General features: G+C 38.4%; 1 protein-coding gene across 1 annotated transcript in view; it reads left to right on the forward strand.

Annotated features, from left to right (window-relative positions):
• Window positions 1–18,927, forward strand: part of LOC110209649 (uncharacterized) — a 47,614-nt gene that overhangs the window by 14,523 nt on the left and 14,164 nt on the right. Inside the window, exon 2 of the mRNA XM_078148838.1 lies at window positions 1,533–1,656. Within this exon, the coding sequence (XP_078004964.1) occupies window positions 1,533–1,656 (124 nt within the window). The remainder of the gene's footprint in view (window positions 1–1,532; window positions 1,657–18,927) is intronic.

Genomic DNA, 18,927 nt, shown 5'->3' on the forward strand with positions numbered 1-18,927 from the left:
GCATAGCTCACTGTTGTTCAGTTGTTCAGTGATGTCTGACTCTTCGTAATCCCATGGACCATAGCAAGCCAGGCAGGCCCTTCTGTCCTCCACTATATCTTGAAGTCTGCCCAAGTTCATGTTCATTGTTTCCATGACACTATCTATCCATCTCATCCTGTGCCATCCCCTTTTCCTTTTGGCTTTAATCTTTCTCAGCATCAGGGTCTTTTCCAATAAGTATGGTCTTCTCATGTGGCCAAATTATTTAAACTTCAGCTTCAATATTTGACCTACCAGTAAATAGCCTGAATTAACTTCTTTAAGTGGTTTGTTTTTTGTTCTTGAAGAGGACCAAAGACATCAGTGAGATGATGTCTTGTCTTGCAAGTGAATTGGATTTAAGTGAGGCAGGGCTGTGCAAAGTCATCAGCCTCACTCTTTCCTCCAGAGTCATCACGGTCCAATGGCAAGACATAAGTCAAGACAACTAGCAAGGGTCCCAATTTCTTTAGGTATTGCCTGATTTGATCTCCTTGCTGTCCAAGGAACTCTCAAAAGTCTTCTCCAATACCACAGATCAAAAGTGTTGATTCTATAGCACTCAGCTTTCCTAATAGTCCAACTCTCACAGCCATACACTGCTGCTGGAAAAATCATAGTTTTGATTATAGGGACCTTTGTTGGCAAGGTGATATCTCTGCTTTTTAGTATGCTTTCCAGATTTGCCACAACTTTCCTTCCAAGGATTAAGTGCCTTTTAATTTCATGAAAAGTAAATTGTTGCTCAGAAGTTGCTCTTTGTACCTGGTGGACCATATTGTCCATGGGGTTTTCTTGGCAAAGAGAATGGAGTAGTTTGTCATTTCCTTCTCCAGTGGATTAAGGCAAACAGAGGTTAAATGACTTGCCCAGGGTCACACAGATAGTAAGTGTCTGAGCCCTGATTTGAATTCAGGTCTTCCTGACTCCAGGCCTAGCACTCTATCCACTGAGCCATCAAACTGCCCCTAAGTACCAACTTAGTAAGAGCTTAATAAACACTTATTGATTTAGTGACAATGAAGGACTAAGCAGTTAATTTTCTTTTCGAGTTTCTCCTCCATAGCTCTTATTTATTTCCTAATTCTTCTTCTAGCGCTATCATTTAATATATAGTAGCATTTAAACTGTTAAAAAGACTGTTCTTGGGTTTCTCACTTTTGTTATGACTAAGCTATGATTTTCTTTGAGACTTTGCTTGTATGTGTTTTGGAGTTATTCTCTTCTTCTGAGTTTGTGTTTTGGGAATCCTTGGCATTATAATAGAAAGTGTTTTTGTTTATTCATTCTTCTAGTCTAACTGGAAGATTGTGATTTTGTGTTAGGGCAAGACTCTGAACATTTGGTTGAACTCTAAATGATCTTGTATGGTTCTGGCCTGTATTAGACCTGGTTTCCTGCTTCTGGGGTCAGGGTGTTAGTGCCACACAGCTCATTTCTGCTCCTAGGTTCTGTTTCAAAAATCTCTTCTTCTGGTTTAGAGTGTCAGTGTTGTGGTCTCCTATTTCCAGGATCTGCCTCCATAATCTCTGCCACCCTTGCTCCTTTGTGCAGAAGAATAAAGCAGGGAAAAGTAGTGGTACAAAAGCATGGTGTGGAAAGAATCACATCAGTAATGTGAACATTCAGACTGAGGTGAGACTAGAGAGGAGATCCAAGGATAAAAAAAGAAGTGTTCTTTCCTCCCTCCCCTGCCAAAACTATATGCCAGGAAAAAGAAGGATCAAAAAGAGAGGATTGGGGTGGATGGGCTGATAAAAGAGAACAACAGAAAGAAGGCAGAGAACTGCTGACTTCTGACTTTGCTTCTGTTTTCTCTGCAAAGAGCAATGACTGTGGGACCAGAAAAGACAAAACAAAAATGGCTAATGGTGAATTGATATTGGGATAAGTAAAGAAATAGTAGGGAGCATGTAGCTGCCTTTGAGGAATTCAGGTAAATTAGATCCTTGGTTATTTACTGCAAGAACTGCCACATGAGATTGCTGAAATGCCAGTAGTGATATGTGGAGGGATTGCAGTAAGACACATAGACACATGCATATGTTGTTAGTGGAATTGTGAATTGGTCCAACCATTTTGGAAAACGACTTGGAATTTTGAAATGCAAGTCACTAAATATGCTTTGACCCAAAGATCGTAATGCTGACCTTGTTCTCTAAGGAAATGAAATTCAGAATGATGAGGTGTAGAGGTTTAGGGGTACTGGGACCCTGACATCATGACATGTGGGTCCTGCCCGAAAGAATTCGACCCAAGCCTTCTTTCAGCCAAAGACAAGGTTTATTAAAGATCTGCAAATATTAGCCAGACTGCTAAGGAATCTGACCATCTGTGAGCCATTGGTTAGATCGTAACTCTGGGAGGGATCTAGGAGTGGCCAAGTAGTTTGGGGTGACTGGAGGAAGGGTCTAAGGAGATCTGGATGGGAGTGGCCAGTAAGTGGGGGTGAACCAAACTCCTGAGACCTGGACAATGGAGCCTAGCTAGGATTGAGTGTGGGAAATGGCCAGGGGCCATAGGAAGGGCTAGGCTAGGTTAAGGGTAACAGAGAATTGGGAGACTGAGTGTAGCTGATGGGGTTGGGATCTGTGCCCCTGAAAGGAAAAACCCTGGATTTTCCCACACAGCCAAATCTCTGGCATTGGCCTGAGGCTCTAATCCCATCAACTAGCCTTTCACTGTGGCTACACCCAATCTCCCCTCCATTGTTTTACCTCCCTATGGCCCCTGGCCATTTCCTACCCTTAATTCTAGCTAGTCTCCATTCTCCCTTGGCCACAAGGTCCAGGTCCCAGGAGTTCTGTTCACCCCAGTTTACTGGCCACTCCTAGGTCCCTCCCACAGTCTTTCTGTATATAAGGTCCACCTTGTCTCCATTAAGATGCTTAGATTATTATAATCTAGCCAAGGCTCAGATTCCTAAAGTCTAGCCACTGCTTAGATTCTTATAATCTAGCCATTCTCTGATTCTTATAATCTAGCCACTGCTGGGATTCTTAAATTCTAGCCACTGCTCAGATTCTTAAGATCTAGCCAATAGCTTACTAATGTTCAGACTCCTTAAGAGTCTGCCCAATATGATGGATGTGCTAATAAATCTTGTCTTTGATTGGAAGAAGGCTTGGGTTGAATTCTTTCAGCCAGGACCTGTGTGTTGTGATTTTGGGGTTCCAGGATCCCTGAACCCTTGAACTACATCATAGCCACAATAAAAGGCCAGTTGACGGGATTATAGCCTAAGGCGAATGCCAGAGATTTGGCCATGTGGGAAAGTCCAGGATTTTTCCTTTCTGGGGTTTAGATCCCAACCCCATCAAGAATATATGCAAATATATTCATATCAACACTTTTTAGGGTAGCAAGAATTGTAAAACCAAGTGAGCTTCCATCAATTGGGGAATGGCAAAACAAATTTAATATTATTGTGATGTAAGAAATGATAAATATAGATAATTCAAAGAAACATGGGATGATTTATGTGAGCTGACACAAAGTAAATTAAGTACCGGTAAATAATATATAATGAATCCAATAATGCGAATGAAAAATAAAATGAAGCTGAATGCAGTGCAAGTAGTATGACTTTTCTTGTCCTTGGAGAAGAGATAAGTAAATATACCTTCTTACCATCACTGGAGCGTCTGCTTAGTCAATAAGTATTGAGTAAGCACCTACTTTGTCCTAGGCATCATGTTCAGTGCTGTAGTTGGGAGACTATAGAAAGTTTGGGGCAGCTAGGTGGCAACGTGGATAGAATGCCAGGTCTGGAGTCAGGAAGACTCATCTTCCTGAATTCAAATCTGACCTCAGACACTTTCTAGCTACCTGAACCCAGGCAAGTCCCTTAACCCTGTTTACCTCAGTTTCCTCATGTGTAAAATGAGCTGGAGAAGAAAATGACGAATCTTTCCAGTTTCTTTGCCAAGAAAACTCCAAATAGGGTCATGAAGAGTCAGACGTGACAGAAAAATGACTCAACAACAATGGAAAGTTTAATATTCTATCACATTCCATGTGATAGTTAAATGATTTTTGAGTGTTTTTATTTGCTTGTTTTTTATTTTGTTTTGTTTTTGCTTAATGAGGAGGTATTGTAGGCCACTGACCAGGTTAGTTTGCATTCAAACAGGAACAAAAGGAAACACTCATAGTCCATCTAAATTGAACAACAGGAGAGTATGTAGCCATAATAGGAAAGAGTATTTAGAGCCTGGGGGACGTTCCCTGAGGATATACTTCATCCATTTGAGTACATTTTTCCTGTGCCACTGTTGGAAATACTTCTGGTCTGCAGGCAGAAACCTGAGGGAAGAGCTCCAGCTCCTGAGGTCAGTTTTAATACTTTAAAGAATTTCTTTAAAGAAAAACTAGCCTAACTTGCTTGGGGTAGAGTCTTAGGATATTGCTGTTGCCACAAAAGGTTGCTTGCTAAGGTAAAGGTGAAAGTTACATCCAGAAATGATCAGGATTAAAAAAAAAAACTTCAAAAGGTATTACATTTTTTTAAGCAAGGAAAAACATTTGCAAATTTAAAGAAAAAGTTGTTTCATTCATTCCTCTCATGACCCTTCCTTCCTTCCTTCCTTCCTTCTTTCCTTCCTTTCGTCCCTGAACCTGTAATAATTTTCTTGGTATAAGGAATTCCCAGTAAGGAAATTTCCTCTACCAATGCAGATCAGTTCTAGTTCCACAATCATTTCATGAAGTTTTTTTTTTGCTTTTTTTTCCTGAAATTGTTCTTGCTTATACACATTCCCTCTGTTGGGTCAAGGATAGGGACTGGGTTTATGTTTTTATTTATATAGGGAACTCCCTGGTGAGGAAATTCCTTCTACTAATGCAACTTAGAGACCTTCTTTTCAACTTAGAGAGGTCATGTGGTTTGCTAAGGATAACTTAGCCAGTCTGTGTCATAGGTGGGATCTGAACCAGGCATGCTGTCTTTGAGGTTGGCTTTCCATCCTCTATACTGGGCTGACTAAAATTGAACACAGACGGTAGATAAGAGCCTGATGAATTCAAAGTTTAGAGGAAAGGGAATTTCCTGGCTCTTTCAGAAAATCTTCCTGCAACAATGGACACTAACAATAGTCTGATGTCCCCAATGCCTAGGGAATAGAATGAAGAAGGAATTGTAAAGAAAGCAAATTTTTGAAGTCAACCTAATATTTCTATAGATGTTACTAAAGTGTTTTAAAAATCTCATACCTTGAATTCACAAGGGTTGCCAGTATCATCACCATTAGACAAACGTGTTACAAATTCATTCCAAGAGAAGACCTTATTAGTGGCTGCTGCCCAAATTAAAGTATATTAAGTACCTGATGAAAATGGTCCTCTTGAGGGTTTTTATGAATAAAAGTCTGTGTACAAATGCTATCTATTAAGAAGACATAGAACCTTTCATTACTAGTGCCTGAAAAAAACTAGGGTCATCTTTCAAGATTATTACTAGGTTTTTCCAAAATTAAACTATTTTTGTGTGGAAAAGAAGCCTGCTCTCTTTTGTCTGCCTGGCTGCAATGTCACAGGGTTGCTTTTATATCGTTGGTTTTTTTTTTCTTGTGGTTATAACATCATACAGATATAAACTGTTGCTTGTATAGAGGAAAACATTTCAAAACTTCTATTTCCTTTCCCTTGCCACATTCCATGGTAAAACTGTAATTTTTTTTTTGAAAAATGTCAAGTTGTTTTGATTCTTTCTACAGTGTTTCGGTAGTTTCAGAACTTAAAACACAGATACACAAACACATGCAGAGATACATGCATGCTTGACAAATCCTTTGCTCTGGAATTATCTCCCAAGTGGCCCAATAAAAGTTATCCTTCTACATAAGGAAAATAATGTAGTGATATAAAACTTAAATACTAAATCATTTAAACTTAAATGCTAAATAATTTTGTACACTATATAGCTTTAGGCTATGTCCTGCAAACAAGAACAAGTAGTCCTGGTTGCCTTTGTTCTAAATCCCATTCTTGGTCTCTCATTAATGTTCCTTAGTGCCATCCTGCTCAGCCCAACACCATGAATGGCTTACTCTAACCTTACCCATTCCTCTTGGTTTGTACTCTTTGAAATGCCTTCTTTGTAGATAGCAACAAATGAGTTTTCCCCTTAAAACAATTCCTCTCTTGATCTTTCCATAATCTTGCATTCACTGACCACTGGCTCCCTCTTAATAACATAGTCCCCCTAGCCATCCTTTCAAGCACTGGTTGTACTTTCACTCTAACCCTCAACTCACCGCTCTTCCCATGGCCATTTCTAGTCTCTCTCTACCATGATTATTCAGTAACTTCTTCTTTTAGATTCATTCAATCTATACTCATCACCAAATCATGTCTACTGAACTCTGAGTTCAGTGTCTTTTTCTCTTCTGCACCTCCTGCTCTCACACTAGGGGGGCTTAATATTCACAGTGATACATTTTCAAGCATCCTAACCTCAGTTCCACAACTTCCTCATTTCTCACAACCAACTCCTCCACGCTATCACATTTATGTACAAAGAGACCATGCCCTTGAATTTGTCATAATCCACAAGTGCACTACTTCCATGTTCAAAAACTCTGAAATTCCTTTATCTGATAAAAAAAAACCTGTAGTCATTCCACCTTTCTCTCCACCTAGCAAACCCCAAACCTATTCTTTGTCTTAACTACAACTTCCAGTCCCTTTACCCCTCATTTCTTTCCCATGCCCTTACCCCTGCACTGGATACTTGATTTCTCTTTATCCATCTTGACCCCTGAGTGAACTAGTTCAACTCTACACTGTCCTCTCAAGTCCCTTGACCCCTTATCTTATTAAAGATGATGTGCCAAGCCTCATCTTCGGCTTACTCCCGATGTCTTCACTTCTACTCACATTCTACTTAATGAAATTGGAGAAAATTTTGAAACCAGCTGACTGTGCCAACTACAATTTATAGACATATATTATATATGAGATTTATTATCCCATTTCCCATAGAGCCTTTTCCAAATCTTTTCATCCTATTTCAAATCTCCCATGTCTCTCCCTTCCTTTACCCTCCCAGTTGATAAACTTACTTCATATTTCACTGAAAAAATCGAGACCATTTGCCAAGAGCTCCCTTAATCCCTCTTCCTCTCACCTTACTCAAATGCTTTTCACCACTTTCTTATCCTTCACTTTTGTCTCACACAAAGAGATGATCCTTCTCCTTGCTGAGGCAAATCCCTCTATTTGCATACATGATCCCATCCTATCCCATCTTCTCCAGCAGATTGCTCCCTGTAATATCTCCAATGTCTCACCAATTTTCAATCTTTTGATGTCACTTCCATGATGCTTCCAAATACACCCATGTCTCCCTTATCTTCAAAAAACCCTCACTTGATTCATTCATGTACACCAGCTATCTTCCAATATCCTTCTTCCTTTTGTGGCTAAACTATTTGAGAAGGTTGTGTACAATGACTTACTTGCTTTCTTCTCTCTCAACTCTCTTGCAGTCTGACTTTTGACTTCATCATTCAACTCAAACTCCATATCTTCAAAGTTAGCAAGGATATCTCAATTGTCAAATATCCTTCTTGACCTCTGCAGCCATTGACACAGCTGATCCCCTTCTTCTCTTAGACTGCCCCTTCTCCCCAGGTTTTCATAATATTGCTCTCACCCATGACTCTCCTCCTACTTCTTTGACCTCCTCAGTCTCTTTTGCTGGATCTACATTCAGTACATACCTATTAACCAAGGGCATTCTTCAAAGCTCCATCCTAGTCACTCTTCTCTTCTCCCTATATACTGCTTCACATGGTGATCTCATTAGCTCCTATGGATTCAGTTCCCATTCCTATTCAGATGATTCTCAGATCTATTTGTCAAGTCTCATTCTGTCCTCTAGTCACATCTTTACCTGTCTATGGGACATCTCAGATTGAATGTCTCATAAACATTTGAAATTCAAATTGAACTCATTATCTTTCTCCCCAAATCCTTCATTCTTCTTAACTTCCCAATTACAGTTGAGGGTACCACCATCCTACCAGTCACCCAAGCTCACAATCTAGGTGTCTTCTTTGACTCCTCACTCTCTTTTATTCTGTATATCCTATCGGTTGTCAAATTGTGTTATAACATCTGCCTTTGTAAAGTCTCTTTTTTTATGGCCCCTCCTCTTCTCTGACACTGCAGCGACCTGGTGGAAGCCCTCATCAATTCATGCCTGGACTATTGCAACAGCCTTCTGGCTAGTCTGCCTGTATTGTATCTCCCCATTCCAGTTCATCCTAACTCAGCTGTCAAGTTGATTGGGCACTCTCACTGGTCCTCAAGAGCTCAGAGACTCATCCTTTTATCTTCTGGCCAAGAGGAAAGAGAGAGAGCAGTTCTTTATTGGAGGCTTTGGTATGTTTAGAGCCTTTTATGTGTGCATAGTGCTGCTAATTAAAAGGCTGCAGAGTTAAAATTAAATGTGAACAGTATATTTTAGCAAACAAACTGGACCTGGTTCTGAAAAAAAAAGCCTTTGTGAAAATTAATTGTTCATTTATGTAATGTTTTTAGTATTTAAATTAATCTATTAGCCACTAGATAACATTACCAGAGAGGCAAAATATTGTTGTTCATAAGAATAAACTCCAAAAATCTGAAATGGTTTTAGAAAAAAAATTTATTAGGTCATTTGGTAGAGAAGAGTGCTAGAAGGAAGGGGTGGCTCCCTCTTCCAGGTTCTGAAAGGTTTACATTATATAGGATTTTGACAAAGGTTTCCACACATGATCCTGTCTGAGTCATCTGACAAAGAATCATAGTAGGAAATCCAAAACACAAGCCTCTGTGGACCTATGTGAGGATTCAGGACCTGGGAAAACCCAAAATGCCTTGTAGCTATCATCAGCATTCCCAGAAACTTAGTGGGGTCAAGCAACATTCTGGGTGCAGATCACATAAAGTTGGATTTAAACAGTATAATGATTTTTTAAAAATATAATACAACATTCTTTCCACAATATACAGCATCAAAGACTTCAGCTCTCTCTTGGTCTGGGGCCATCTCCTTATGGCATTCAAATCCTACTAGAGTAAACTCTGTCTGAAGGAAGATGAGATCATTCACACACCAACGCATACAGAGGATCTGGCTGCCTACCACAGCCTGGCTGAATGGCCTGGAGGTGAAAGCTGGTGAGAGCATTTAAACAAAACAAAACAAAAAAAATAAAATCTATGAAAAAGTAGTTTGTCTACATTACAGATGATATTTGTTCTTGGTTTTAGTTAGATGCTACTTATGATTTTAAGAAAAACTCCAATTATTCCTATGCTTTCTAATGTTTTTAATAGGAATGGGTATTGTATTTTGTCAAAAGCTTTTTGATATATTTAATTGATATTGATTGATATAATCACATGATTTTTGTTGTTTTGTTATTGATATGGTGAATTATGCTTATAGTTTTTCCAATACTGAATCAGCTCTGCATTTCTTATATAAACCCCACCTAGTATAAATCCCCCTTGTGACATATTTCTGTAGTCTCCTTGCTAGTATTTTATTTAAAATTTTTGCATCAATGTTCATTAAGGAAATTGGTCAATAGTTTTCTTTCTCTGTTTTTGCTCTACTTGGTTTAGGTGTTAAGACCATATTTGTGTCATAAAAGAAATTTCATAGGACTCATTCTTTACTTATTTTTTTAAAAAATAGTTTATATAATATTGGATTTAATTGTTCTTTAAATGTTCATTAGAATCCAGTTATACATCCAGCTGGTCCTGGTGAATCTTTTCTTAGGAAGCTTTTTCAATTTTTTGTTCTAAGATACGGTTATTTAGTATTCTATTTCCTATTTTGTTAGTTTGGGCAATTTATATTTTTGTAAATATTCATCCATGTGACTTAGATTGTCAGTTTTAATGACATATAATTGGGCAAAATAGCTTCTAATAATTGCTTTAATTACATCTTTATTGATTGTGTATTTGCCTTTTTCATTTCTGATAATGTTACTTTGATTTTCTCTTTTTTATCAAATTTACTAATAGTTTATTTTACTATTGAAAAAACAGCTCCAAGTTATTTTTATTAGTTCAATTTTTTTTCTTTCAATTTTATTAATCTCTCCTTTGATTTTTAGGATTTCTGTTTTGGTGTTTAATTGGCAACTTTTTATTGTTCTTATTTTTTTTGGTGGTATGCCTAATTTATTGATCTGCTTTTTCCTCTCTCTTGTTGGTGTGGGTTTTTAGAGATATAAAATTCCCCTAAGTACTACTTTTTCTGCATCCCACAAAATTTGTTATGTTGTCTCATTGTTGTCATTCTCTTCAATGAAATTATTTTTTTTATGATTTGTTCTTTGACACATTTATTCTTTAGGATTAGTTTCCAATTAATTTCTAATTTATGCTTCCAAAGCTCTTTACTGAGTGCAATTTTTATTGAATTATGGTCTGAAACATTGCATTTAATATTTTGGCTTTTCTGAATTTGTGAAATTTTTATGCCATAATACACGATCAGTTTGTGGGAAAGTGCTATGCATACCTGAGGAAAAGGCATATTCCCTTCTATTCCCATTAAATTTTCTCTAGAGGTCTATCATACTTAACTTTTCTAAAATTCTATTCATCTCCTTAACTTATTCCTTTTTCATTTTATGGTTAGATTTATCTCATTCTAAGAAGGTAAATTGAAGCCTGCCATGAGTATAGTTTCACTTTTTCCTCCTATAACTCATTCAACTTTTGCTTTAAGAATTGGATTCTGTGTCATTTGGTGCATTACGTTTAGTGCTGATATTACTTCATTGATGATAGTACCTTTTAGCAAAATGTAGTTTTTCTGCTTATTTCTTTTAATGAAGTCTCTTTTTTGCTTTAGCTTTGTCTAAGATAATGATTGCTACTCCTGCCTTTTTTACTTCAGCTGAAGCACATTAGATTCTGTTCCAGCCCCCCCTTTAAAAATTCTGTTTGTATTTTTCCATTTCTAGTATGTTTCTTGTAAATAACATATGATTGGATTCTGGTTTCTCATTGATTCTACTATCTACTTCCATTTTGTGGGTGTGTTCATCCCATTCACACCCACAGTTACAATTACTTACCGTATATTTCCATCCATCCCATTTTCTTCTTCTCTCTCTCTCCCTCTCCTCAAAAAACTGTTTTGTTACTGATCACTACATCCCTCAATCTACCCTCTCTCTTTTATCACTCCTTCCTTTTGCTTAGCCTCTTTCCCTTCTTCTTCTTTCCTGTTTGGTAAGTTGGAATTCTATGTGTATGTGTGTGTGTGTGTGGTCTTCCCTGCTTGAACCAGTTCAGATAAGGGTAAGGTTCAAGTCTTTGGTTTATTAATGGAGAGTGACTTTTTTTTTTTAGCCATAAGACAGCATCTGTTGATATCAATTCTCCCAGCACCTAAATTTTTCAGGTTTTAAATTAGGCTTAAGTTTCTACTAAAGATTACAATGCCTCATTGTGTCATGGAGGTGATTCTGGGTTCTACAAGGGATACCCCCAGAGTACAAGCATTGGCAGACTAGGGCATAAAACTTATAATTTATGAAACACAGGAACATTAAATGAATCTTTTCCTGATCATAACACAATACAAATTTAAATTGTTGAAGAAAATTAGAAAAAAAAAACCCCAACTATTTAAAGTAAACTTGACGAAAACCAGTATCTGTATGTGTGTCTGAAAACCTGTTCGGCTAAGTTCAGAAGCTCACCATTAAGTTGGCCTTTCAAAGAATTATCATTAAGGCATAGAGAGGATGCAATTGGTAGAAGTGAAGGGATGGAGGAAGCAAAGAGATAGTACATGCCAGATTCCATCATTGATCTGTTGAAATATATTGGGGGCTATCTCCAGTCATCCTGATTCATATCTTAACACTGGACCCAGATGGCTCTGGAGGAGACAGTGAGGCTGGTGACTTTGTACAGCCTTTCCTCACTTAAATCCAATTTACTTGCAAGTTATGGCATCACCTCCCTGATGTCGTGGTCCTCTTAAAGAATGAAGAACTAACAACAACATTGAAGTATGTCAGTGGAAAAAGTACTAACTCTGGAGTCAGAGCTCAAATCCCAGCCCTAACATTTTTACCTGTGTGACCCTGGACAAATCACTTAACTTTCCTGTGTCTCAATTTCTTCCTTTATAAAATTAGGGTGTTGAACTAGATGGGCCTCTACAATACTTTCTAACTCTAAATTTGTCATCCTATGATTCTATCAAATGGTATTTACAAAAGTTAGGTATGCTAGACCTTTGGTGATTAATGATTAGAAATTATAAGGAATATGCATATTTCAACAGCTTCCCATGTATCTATTAAAAAATTAACCATCTACTATAGCATGAAACTTATAATTTCTGAAACATAGAAACATTTAATGAATCCTTTGCTGATCATAACACAATAAAAATTTAAATCATTGAATAAAATTGAAAAAAAAAGGATTCAGACTTAAATGGATATTAAACAATATAATCCAAAAGAATGAGTTTGTCAAAAGGCTAAAGAAATTGGGGTAGCCAGGAGGCACAGTGGATAGAGCACCAGCCCTGATGTCAGGAGAAGCTGACTTCAAATCCGGCCTCAGATCAGACACTTGACACTTACTAGCTGTGTGACCCTGGGCAAGTCATTTAACCCCAATTGCCTTAAAAAAAAAGCTAAAGAAATAATAATTTTACCAGGCAAAATGATAATAGCAACAAAATATCCGAAAACTTTTGGTATACAAAGTCATCCTTAAAAAAATTTTGTGTCTCTAAATGCTTTCATCAATAAAAGAGAGAAACAAGAGATTGCTGAGTTGGCATGCAATTTAAAAAACCTAGAAAAACAACAAATCCAAAAATTCAAAATCAACTCAAAAATAGACATTCTGAAAATCAAAGCAATGATAAACTAAACTGAAAACATAGAAACACTCAATAGAATGAAGGGTTATTGTTGTTTTTAAGATAAACTTAGTTAATTAGATTTTTTCTGAAACAGAGGAAAATTCAAAGAGAAGTCATGGAAGGAGAAAGGAAATTGTTAAACATTATTTTCCTCAATTATAACCAACAAAATTGATAGCATATGAAATAGATGAATATTCAAAAATATAAAATAGGCATTTTAACTGAAAAAGAAATAAAATACTATAAACAATTCAGTTTTTTAAAAAAATGGAACAATATAGAAATAATTTCTCAAAAGTTAAAAAAAAATACAGGTCTCAAAGAATTTGTGAGAGAATTCTGTGAAACATTCAATAATATGTAAATTGCTTGCAAAAACAGAAACATAAGCCATCTTTCCAAACTTCTTCTGCGTCACAAATTTGATCACCATAATCAAAGAAGGTGAAATAGAGGCCTGGATCCTAGGAAGAAAAGTCAAAAGGATAATAACAAAGCAACAAAAAAAATCCATATGATTATATCAATAGATGCTGGAAAACTTTTTGACAGAATGTAACATTTATTTTTATTTAAAAAACAACCTTTGGGATTTGGGAGAATGGAAACCAATTTTTTAAAGTTATTTTCCCCCAGTAGAATGTCAGCTTCTTGGCATAGCCCCTAGTTCATAGGATTCTACTCTTTTTGCTACAGATTCAGAATTCCACTCTGCTACTGCTTTATTAGAATTAAAGAAAACAGGAAAGCAGATCACTAAGGGGCATGTAAATGAGATTCAATTCAACTAAGCATTTATTAAGACCCTACTGTGTTCTATGCACTATTATAGACACTAGGAATGCAAAGACAAAATTAAATCATCTCTGACCTCAAAAAGTTTGAACACATTCCACCTGGAAGAAACAATATATACATAGATAAGAATAACATTCCCTTGTGGTACTTTCTGTTGTTGTTCATCTTTCATTCTTGAAGAGGACCGTGACATCAGAAAGGTGATGCCATGATTTTCAGTGAATTGGATTTAAGTGAGGCAGGGCTGTGCAAAGTCACCAGCCTCACTCTCTCCTCCTGAGCCATCTGGGTCCAGTGGCAAGATCTAGATCAGGACAACTAGAGATGGCCCTGGATGCAGTGGGAGACCTTGGCCTTTTTAAGCTTCAATCTTTCCTAGGTCTCAGTGTTTCTGAAGCACTCCCCATCCTATGATTAAGGGTTAGGTAAGAAATGAGGTTAAAAAAATGGCCTCTTTTACCTAGTTAAAAAAAAAAACAATTTGGGAGGGAAGACCCTCAGAGTGTCTGGCCAAAACAGAAACAATTGCTATTTACATTCACTGTCTCCTCTTCCCCAACATTTTCCCAGGTGAACTAAACTAGTGTAAGAGAGGATGAACAGATTTGTCTATGGAACAGAGGTTAACAATGATGTGTTACTATCCTAATTTAGAGCTTGGATTACAATTCCCAAACAATGTTTTAAAAGGTGGTTAGTAATAGGCTTGTTTTTTTTTAAATACAGCTATAGGGCTAGGGACTGGCTCTGTGATTTCATTGGTTTTCAGCTAGATAATGGGCCAAACAGTATTTTATGAGCTGGCATAAAGCCATTTAAAACAGTATTTATAGAATGTCATGTTCTAAATTCCAAGTGGCTACCACTGGTGCATCCTAGGGGTAATTCTGTATACCTAGCTCACCAGCCCCCATTGGTGTGCTTCCTATGAACACTACAGACTAAATTAACTCTAAGAAAAAGTATTTATTCAAATAGTATAGCAAGGGGGCAGCTAGGTGGTGCAGTGGATACAGCACCAGCCCTGGATTCAGGAGGACCTGAGTTCAAGTCCAGCCTCTGACACATAACATTTACTAGCTGTGTGACCCTGGGCAAGTCACTTAACCCCCATTGCCCAACCAAAAAACCAAAAACCAAAAAACAATTGTATAGCAAGACTAGTAGCTACAAAATACCCCCCCCCACACACACACACACTTAAAGAATAATGGTAGAGGGGGCAGCTAGGTGGCACAATGGATAGAGCACTGACCCTGGAGTGAGGAGGACCTGAATTCAAATCGAGCTTCAGACACTTGACACTTACTAGTTGTGTGACCCTGAGCAAGTCACTTAACCCCATAGCCTAGCAAAAAACAGAAAACAAAAAGAATAATGATAGTGAGGCACATACTTAGGGTACATGTGGGGAAAAGGATTCACAACTCCTGGTCCTGTAGGGCCTGGAAGATCTTTCTCTTCTTACATAGCTCCCCTTGACCACAATTTCTCTCCTGAGCAGGTTTGTCGGCTAGGTTCTCAGGGTCTTCTCTTCTCCATGATTTGACTCTTCTCTGCTGATAGGGTCTAGGCTCCTTAAACCTGTTTATTTCTCTATACCTATGTCTGACTGTTGCTTATATCTATGCTCACTCTTAGGGACATTATATCTTGCTGGTGGCATAGTTCCTCCTCAAAATTGTATCCCTGAAGGGGGAGGTAGAGAGAAAAATTCTCTCTTCCATTTCCTGTTCTCCAAAAGCAGCTCCTAGCTTTGCAATCTCTCCCACTCTAGAGACGCTAAAATTCAGCCTGGGCCAGGGTATGGCTATTTTTTTTTTTTTGCTCAGCCAATCTTATTGCTCCCTTTTTGACTTGGAAAGGATTTGTATCAAAGAAAGGGAATCACAAGGTGTTACACCTTGTTAACATAGTAAAACCTCATCATATGTCATATTCTATGAGTAAATCAAATGATGGAGCTGGGTGAGCCACAACCTCCCCCCATATAAGTAAATGCAAACTACGTACAAAGTAGTTTCTGGGTGGAGTGCAAAGATCTAGTGAGAAGGTCAGTTTATTAATAGAAAAGAGATTTCAGAAGGGGCAGGGTGAGGGAGACTGAGATGAAGGCATGTCTTGTATGAATTGGTGGCCATCCTCCTTGCCAAGGCTGACCCCTCGATGTGCACCAATGGTGTCATTCCTTGCCATCTTCTCCAGCAGATTTTTCCTCTATGTCCCTCACTCCCTCACCTATCTTCAATCTCTTCCTGTCAATTGTCTGCTTCCTTACTGCTTATAAATGTGCCTATATCTCTCACATCCTTGAAGGACCTTCACTTGATCTATTCTTCCCACTAGCTATCGACCCAAATCTCTCCTCCCTTTTGTGGCTAAACTCTTTGAGAAGGTTGTCTACAATTGGTGCCTACACTTGCTTTTCTCTAATTTTCTTCTTAACTTTCCGTTGTGTGGCTTCCAACCTCATCATTAACTGAATCTGCTTCCTCCAAAGTTACTAACAATCTCTTGATTTCCAAATCTAACAGTGTTTTCTCAGTTCTCGTTCGACTTGACCTCTTGGAAGCTATTGACACTTTTTTTAATCCTCTTCTTTACGCTACTCTCTAGATTTTCAAGACCCTTCTCTCTCCTGATTCCCCCAACTTGTCTGACTTCTTTTCAGTTTTGTTTGCTGGATATTTGTCCATACCACACACACTAACCATGGGTATCCACAGGACTCTTTCCTGGGCCCTCTTCTCTTCTGGTTTTTTTTTCTGTACAATGTTTCATGTGTGACCTTATTAGTTCCCATAGATTCAATCATTATTTCTACGCTGATGATTTTCAGAACTCCTTATCCAGACCTAAACTCTCTGCTGTCCTCCAGTTTTGCATCTCTGACTACTTATTAGACATCTTAAATTGGATGTTCTGTAGACATCTTAAACTCAACATGACCAAAATTGAACTCATTATCTTTCCCTCCAACTCTATTACCCCCAAACTTCCCTGTTACTGTTGAGCGCACTACCATCCTCCCAGTGCCCCAGGCTTGCAAACTAAGTGTCATTCTTGACTCCTTACTGTCTTATTCCACCCTCCCCTCCATATCCAATCTGTTCCCAAGCCTATCAATTTTCCTTTCATAAAATCTCCTATATGTTGTTCCTCTTCCTTCATTTTTGAAGAGGACCAATGACATCACAGATGTCAGTGATGTCTTGACTTGTGCATGAATTGAATCTGTGAGGCAGAGCTGCACAAAGTCATCAGCCTCACTCTCTCTTTCAGAGTCTTGGAAGTCCAGTGGCAACACAAAAGTCAGCATGACTGGCGATGACCTGGGATGCAGTGGATGACCTTGGCATCTTGAATGTCTGACCAAAATCTGAATGCTCCACGGTGCCTGTTTCAGCAGCCTTCGTGGCCTTTGAAACAAATTGTTCTCATCAACCCATTTCACCAGGGGAAGTCTTTACACACGTGGGGTAGACATACCCTTAACTCACTAAAGGGTTTGAGATGTGTTGGTTATTCTCAACCTGGTTTAGCCTGTCTGGGGAAAAGGTTTTACTGGGGTGTGGCTACTGCATATGCTACAGCTTCTTGGAGTCACAGGTGACTTGGGCGGCACCTCCCCTCTGACACCTTGGAGCAGGCCATTACCATGTCATACCTGGACTGTTGCAACTGCCTGTTGACTGGTGTCCTTGCCACAAATCTCTCCCTACTCTGGTCCATGCTTCATTCAGCTGTCAAAGTGGTCTGAAAGTGACCATGTCACCCCCCCTACTCAGTAAATTCCACTGGCTTCCTGTCACCACCCAGATCAAAGTGGCGGTATGAATATGGAGGACCTGTGGAGCACTGGGGAATGATGGCAAAATTCTTAGAGTCAGAAGCACAGCCAGGAGGGAAATAAAACATGGCTAGGCTGGGCCTACCCCAAAAATAAAGGTCCCCAAAAGAACTCACCAGTGGGAGGAGGGAGTCAGTATGGCAGAAGGACGTTGAAGGGTGAGAAGGACCTAGGCACTGAGGAAAGTTCCAAGGTAATTGAGCGGCTGAGTTATGGTGGCAAAGTGCATAGTCCAAAGCTGAGTCTGGAAGATGATGAAAGATAGCTGACCCTCAAAAATGCTAGGCAAAAAAAAAAAAATCCTTGATTGTGCAGTGGATGACAATTTCTATGTAATTATCATTGTCACAATATCAGTAGGACTTGGGACCTATCCATTCACCAAACACCAATCCTGTGTTTATAAATTGCTTAATTAAATGACTGCATAAGTTTTCATGTAATCATAAAATGAGGTCCAATAAACAGCATATAAGATGATCTCTTTATAGGTTAGGCCCTCATTTGGACAGAGAGATGACTTTTCTATGGATAACAGAGTCCTTTGTCCTATTTTGCTTCCTTGTTTAATTATTTGACTGTCACTTCAAAAAAAAAAAGAATCTTCTTATTTTGAAGTTATTTCTGAAGTTCCTTCATTTTTATATTCTTGTAAGGACCAGCAACATTGATAGCTAGAACTAAGTGTTTTGGGGGAGAAGGGCTATTGTTTTTGTGTTTCATGCCTTATTGTTCCTTTAGAACAGAACGGCTTCTCCACATTACTATTTATAGATTTTCAAAGGTCCCTCAGGCAGAGTCAGTGCCACTGATTGAATTATAGCACAGTAACTTAAATATCCACCTCAGGAATGATAGGGGTCTTAAATAGACAGTCATATTTACTTAGGAAACCTAGAGTTTTCTTAGATTGCCAACCCTAACAGGAAAAGAAATGTCGGGGTGACAGAGCTTAAGTGGTGCTCTGAGTACTGTGCCATGCTAATTCTCTATACTTAAGATACTAAACCAGCCTGGGAGGAGCTATTTAATTAAGTAAAAGTAAGTCTAGTCACTTTGCAACCAAGGATTTCAGGGAACAAACATATAGCAGTATGTGGGAAGTTAATATGAGCTTCACGGTCACAGCCACACCTCACAACCCCATATCAGGTGGGCTTCCAGATGGTGATTGGCAGACATAATTGTCAAACACAGTTTAAATTTCAGTAGCTACACAACGGTCATACAAAACTACAGTACAACACCTCATTACCTCTGTTCTTCAAAGAAAAAGAGCCATTCTGGATTTTCAAAGTTGCTTTGAAGACTGTCAAGGTAAGACCAGAAATGTTCCTGATATCAAACT

Source organism: Phascolarctos cinereus, unplaced genomic scaffold (assembly GCF_003287225.1).
Source record: "Phascolarctos cinereus isolate Bilbo 61053 unplaced genomic scaffold, phaCin_HiC Scaffold_9;HRSCAF=440, whole genome shotgun sequence".
Taxonomy (NCBI): Eukaryota; Metazoa; Chordata; class Mammalia; order Diprotodontia; family Phascolarctidae; genus Phascolarctos; species Phascolarctos cinereus.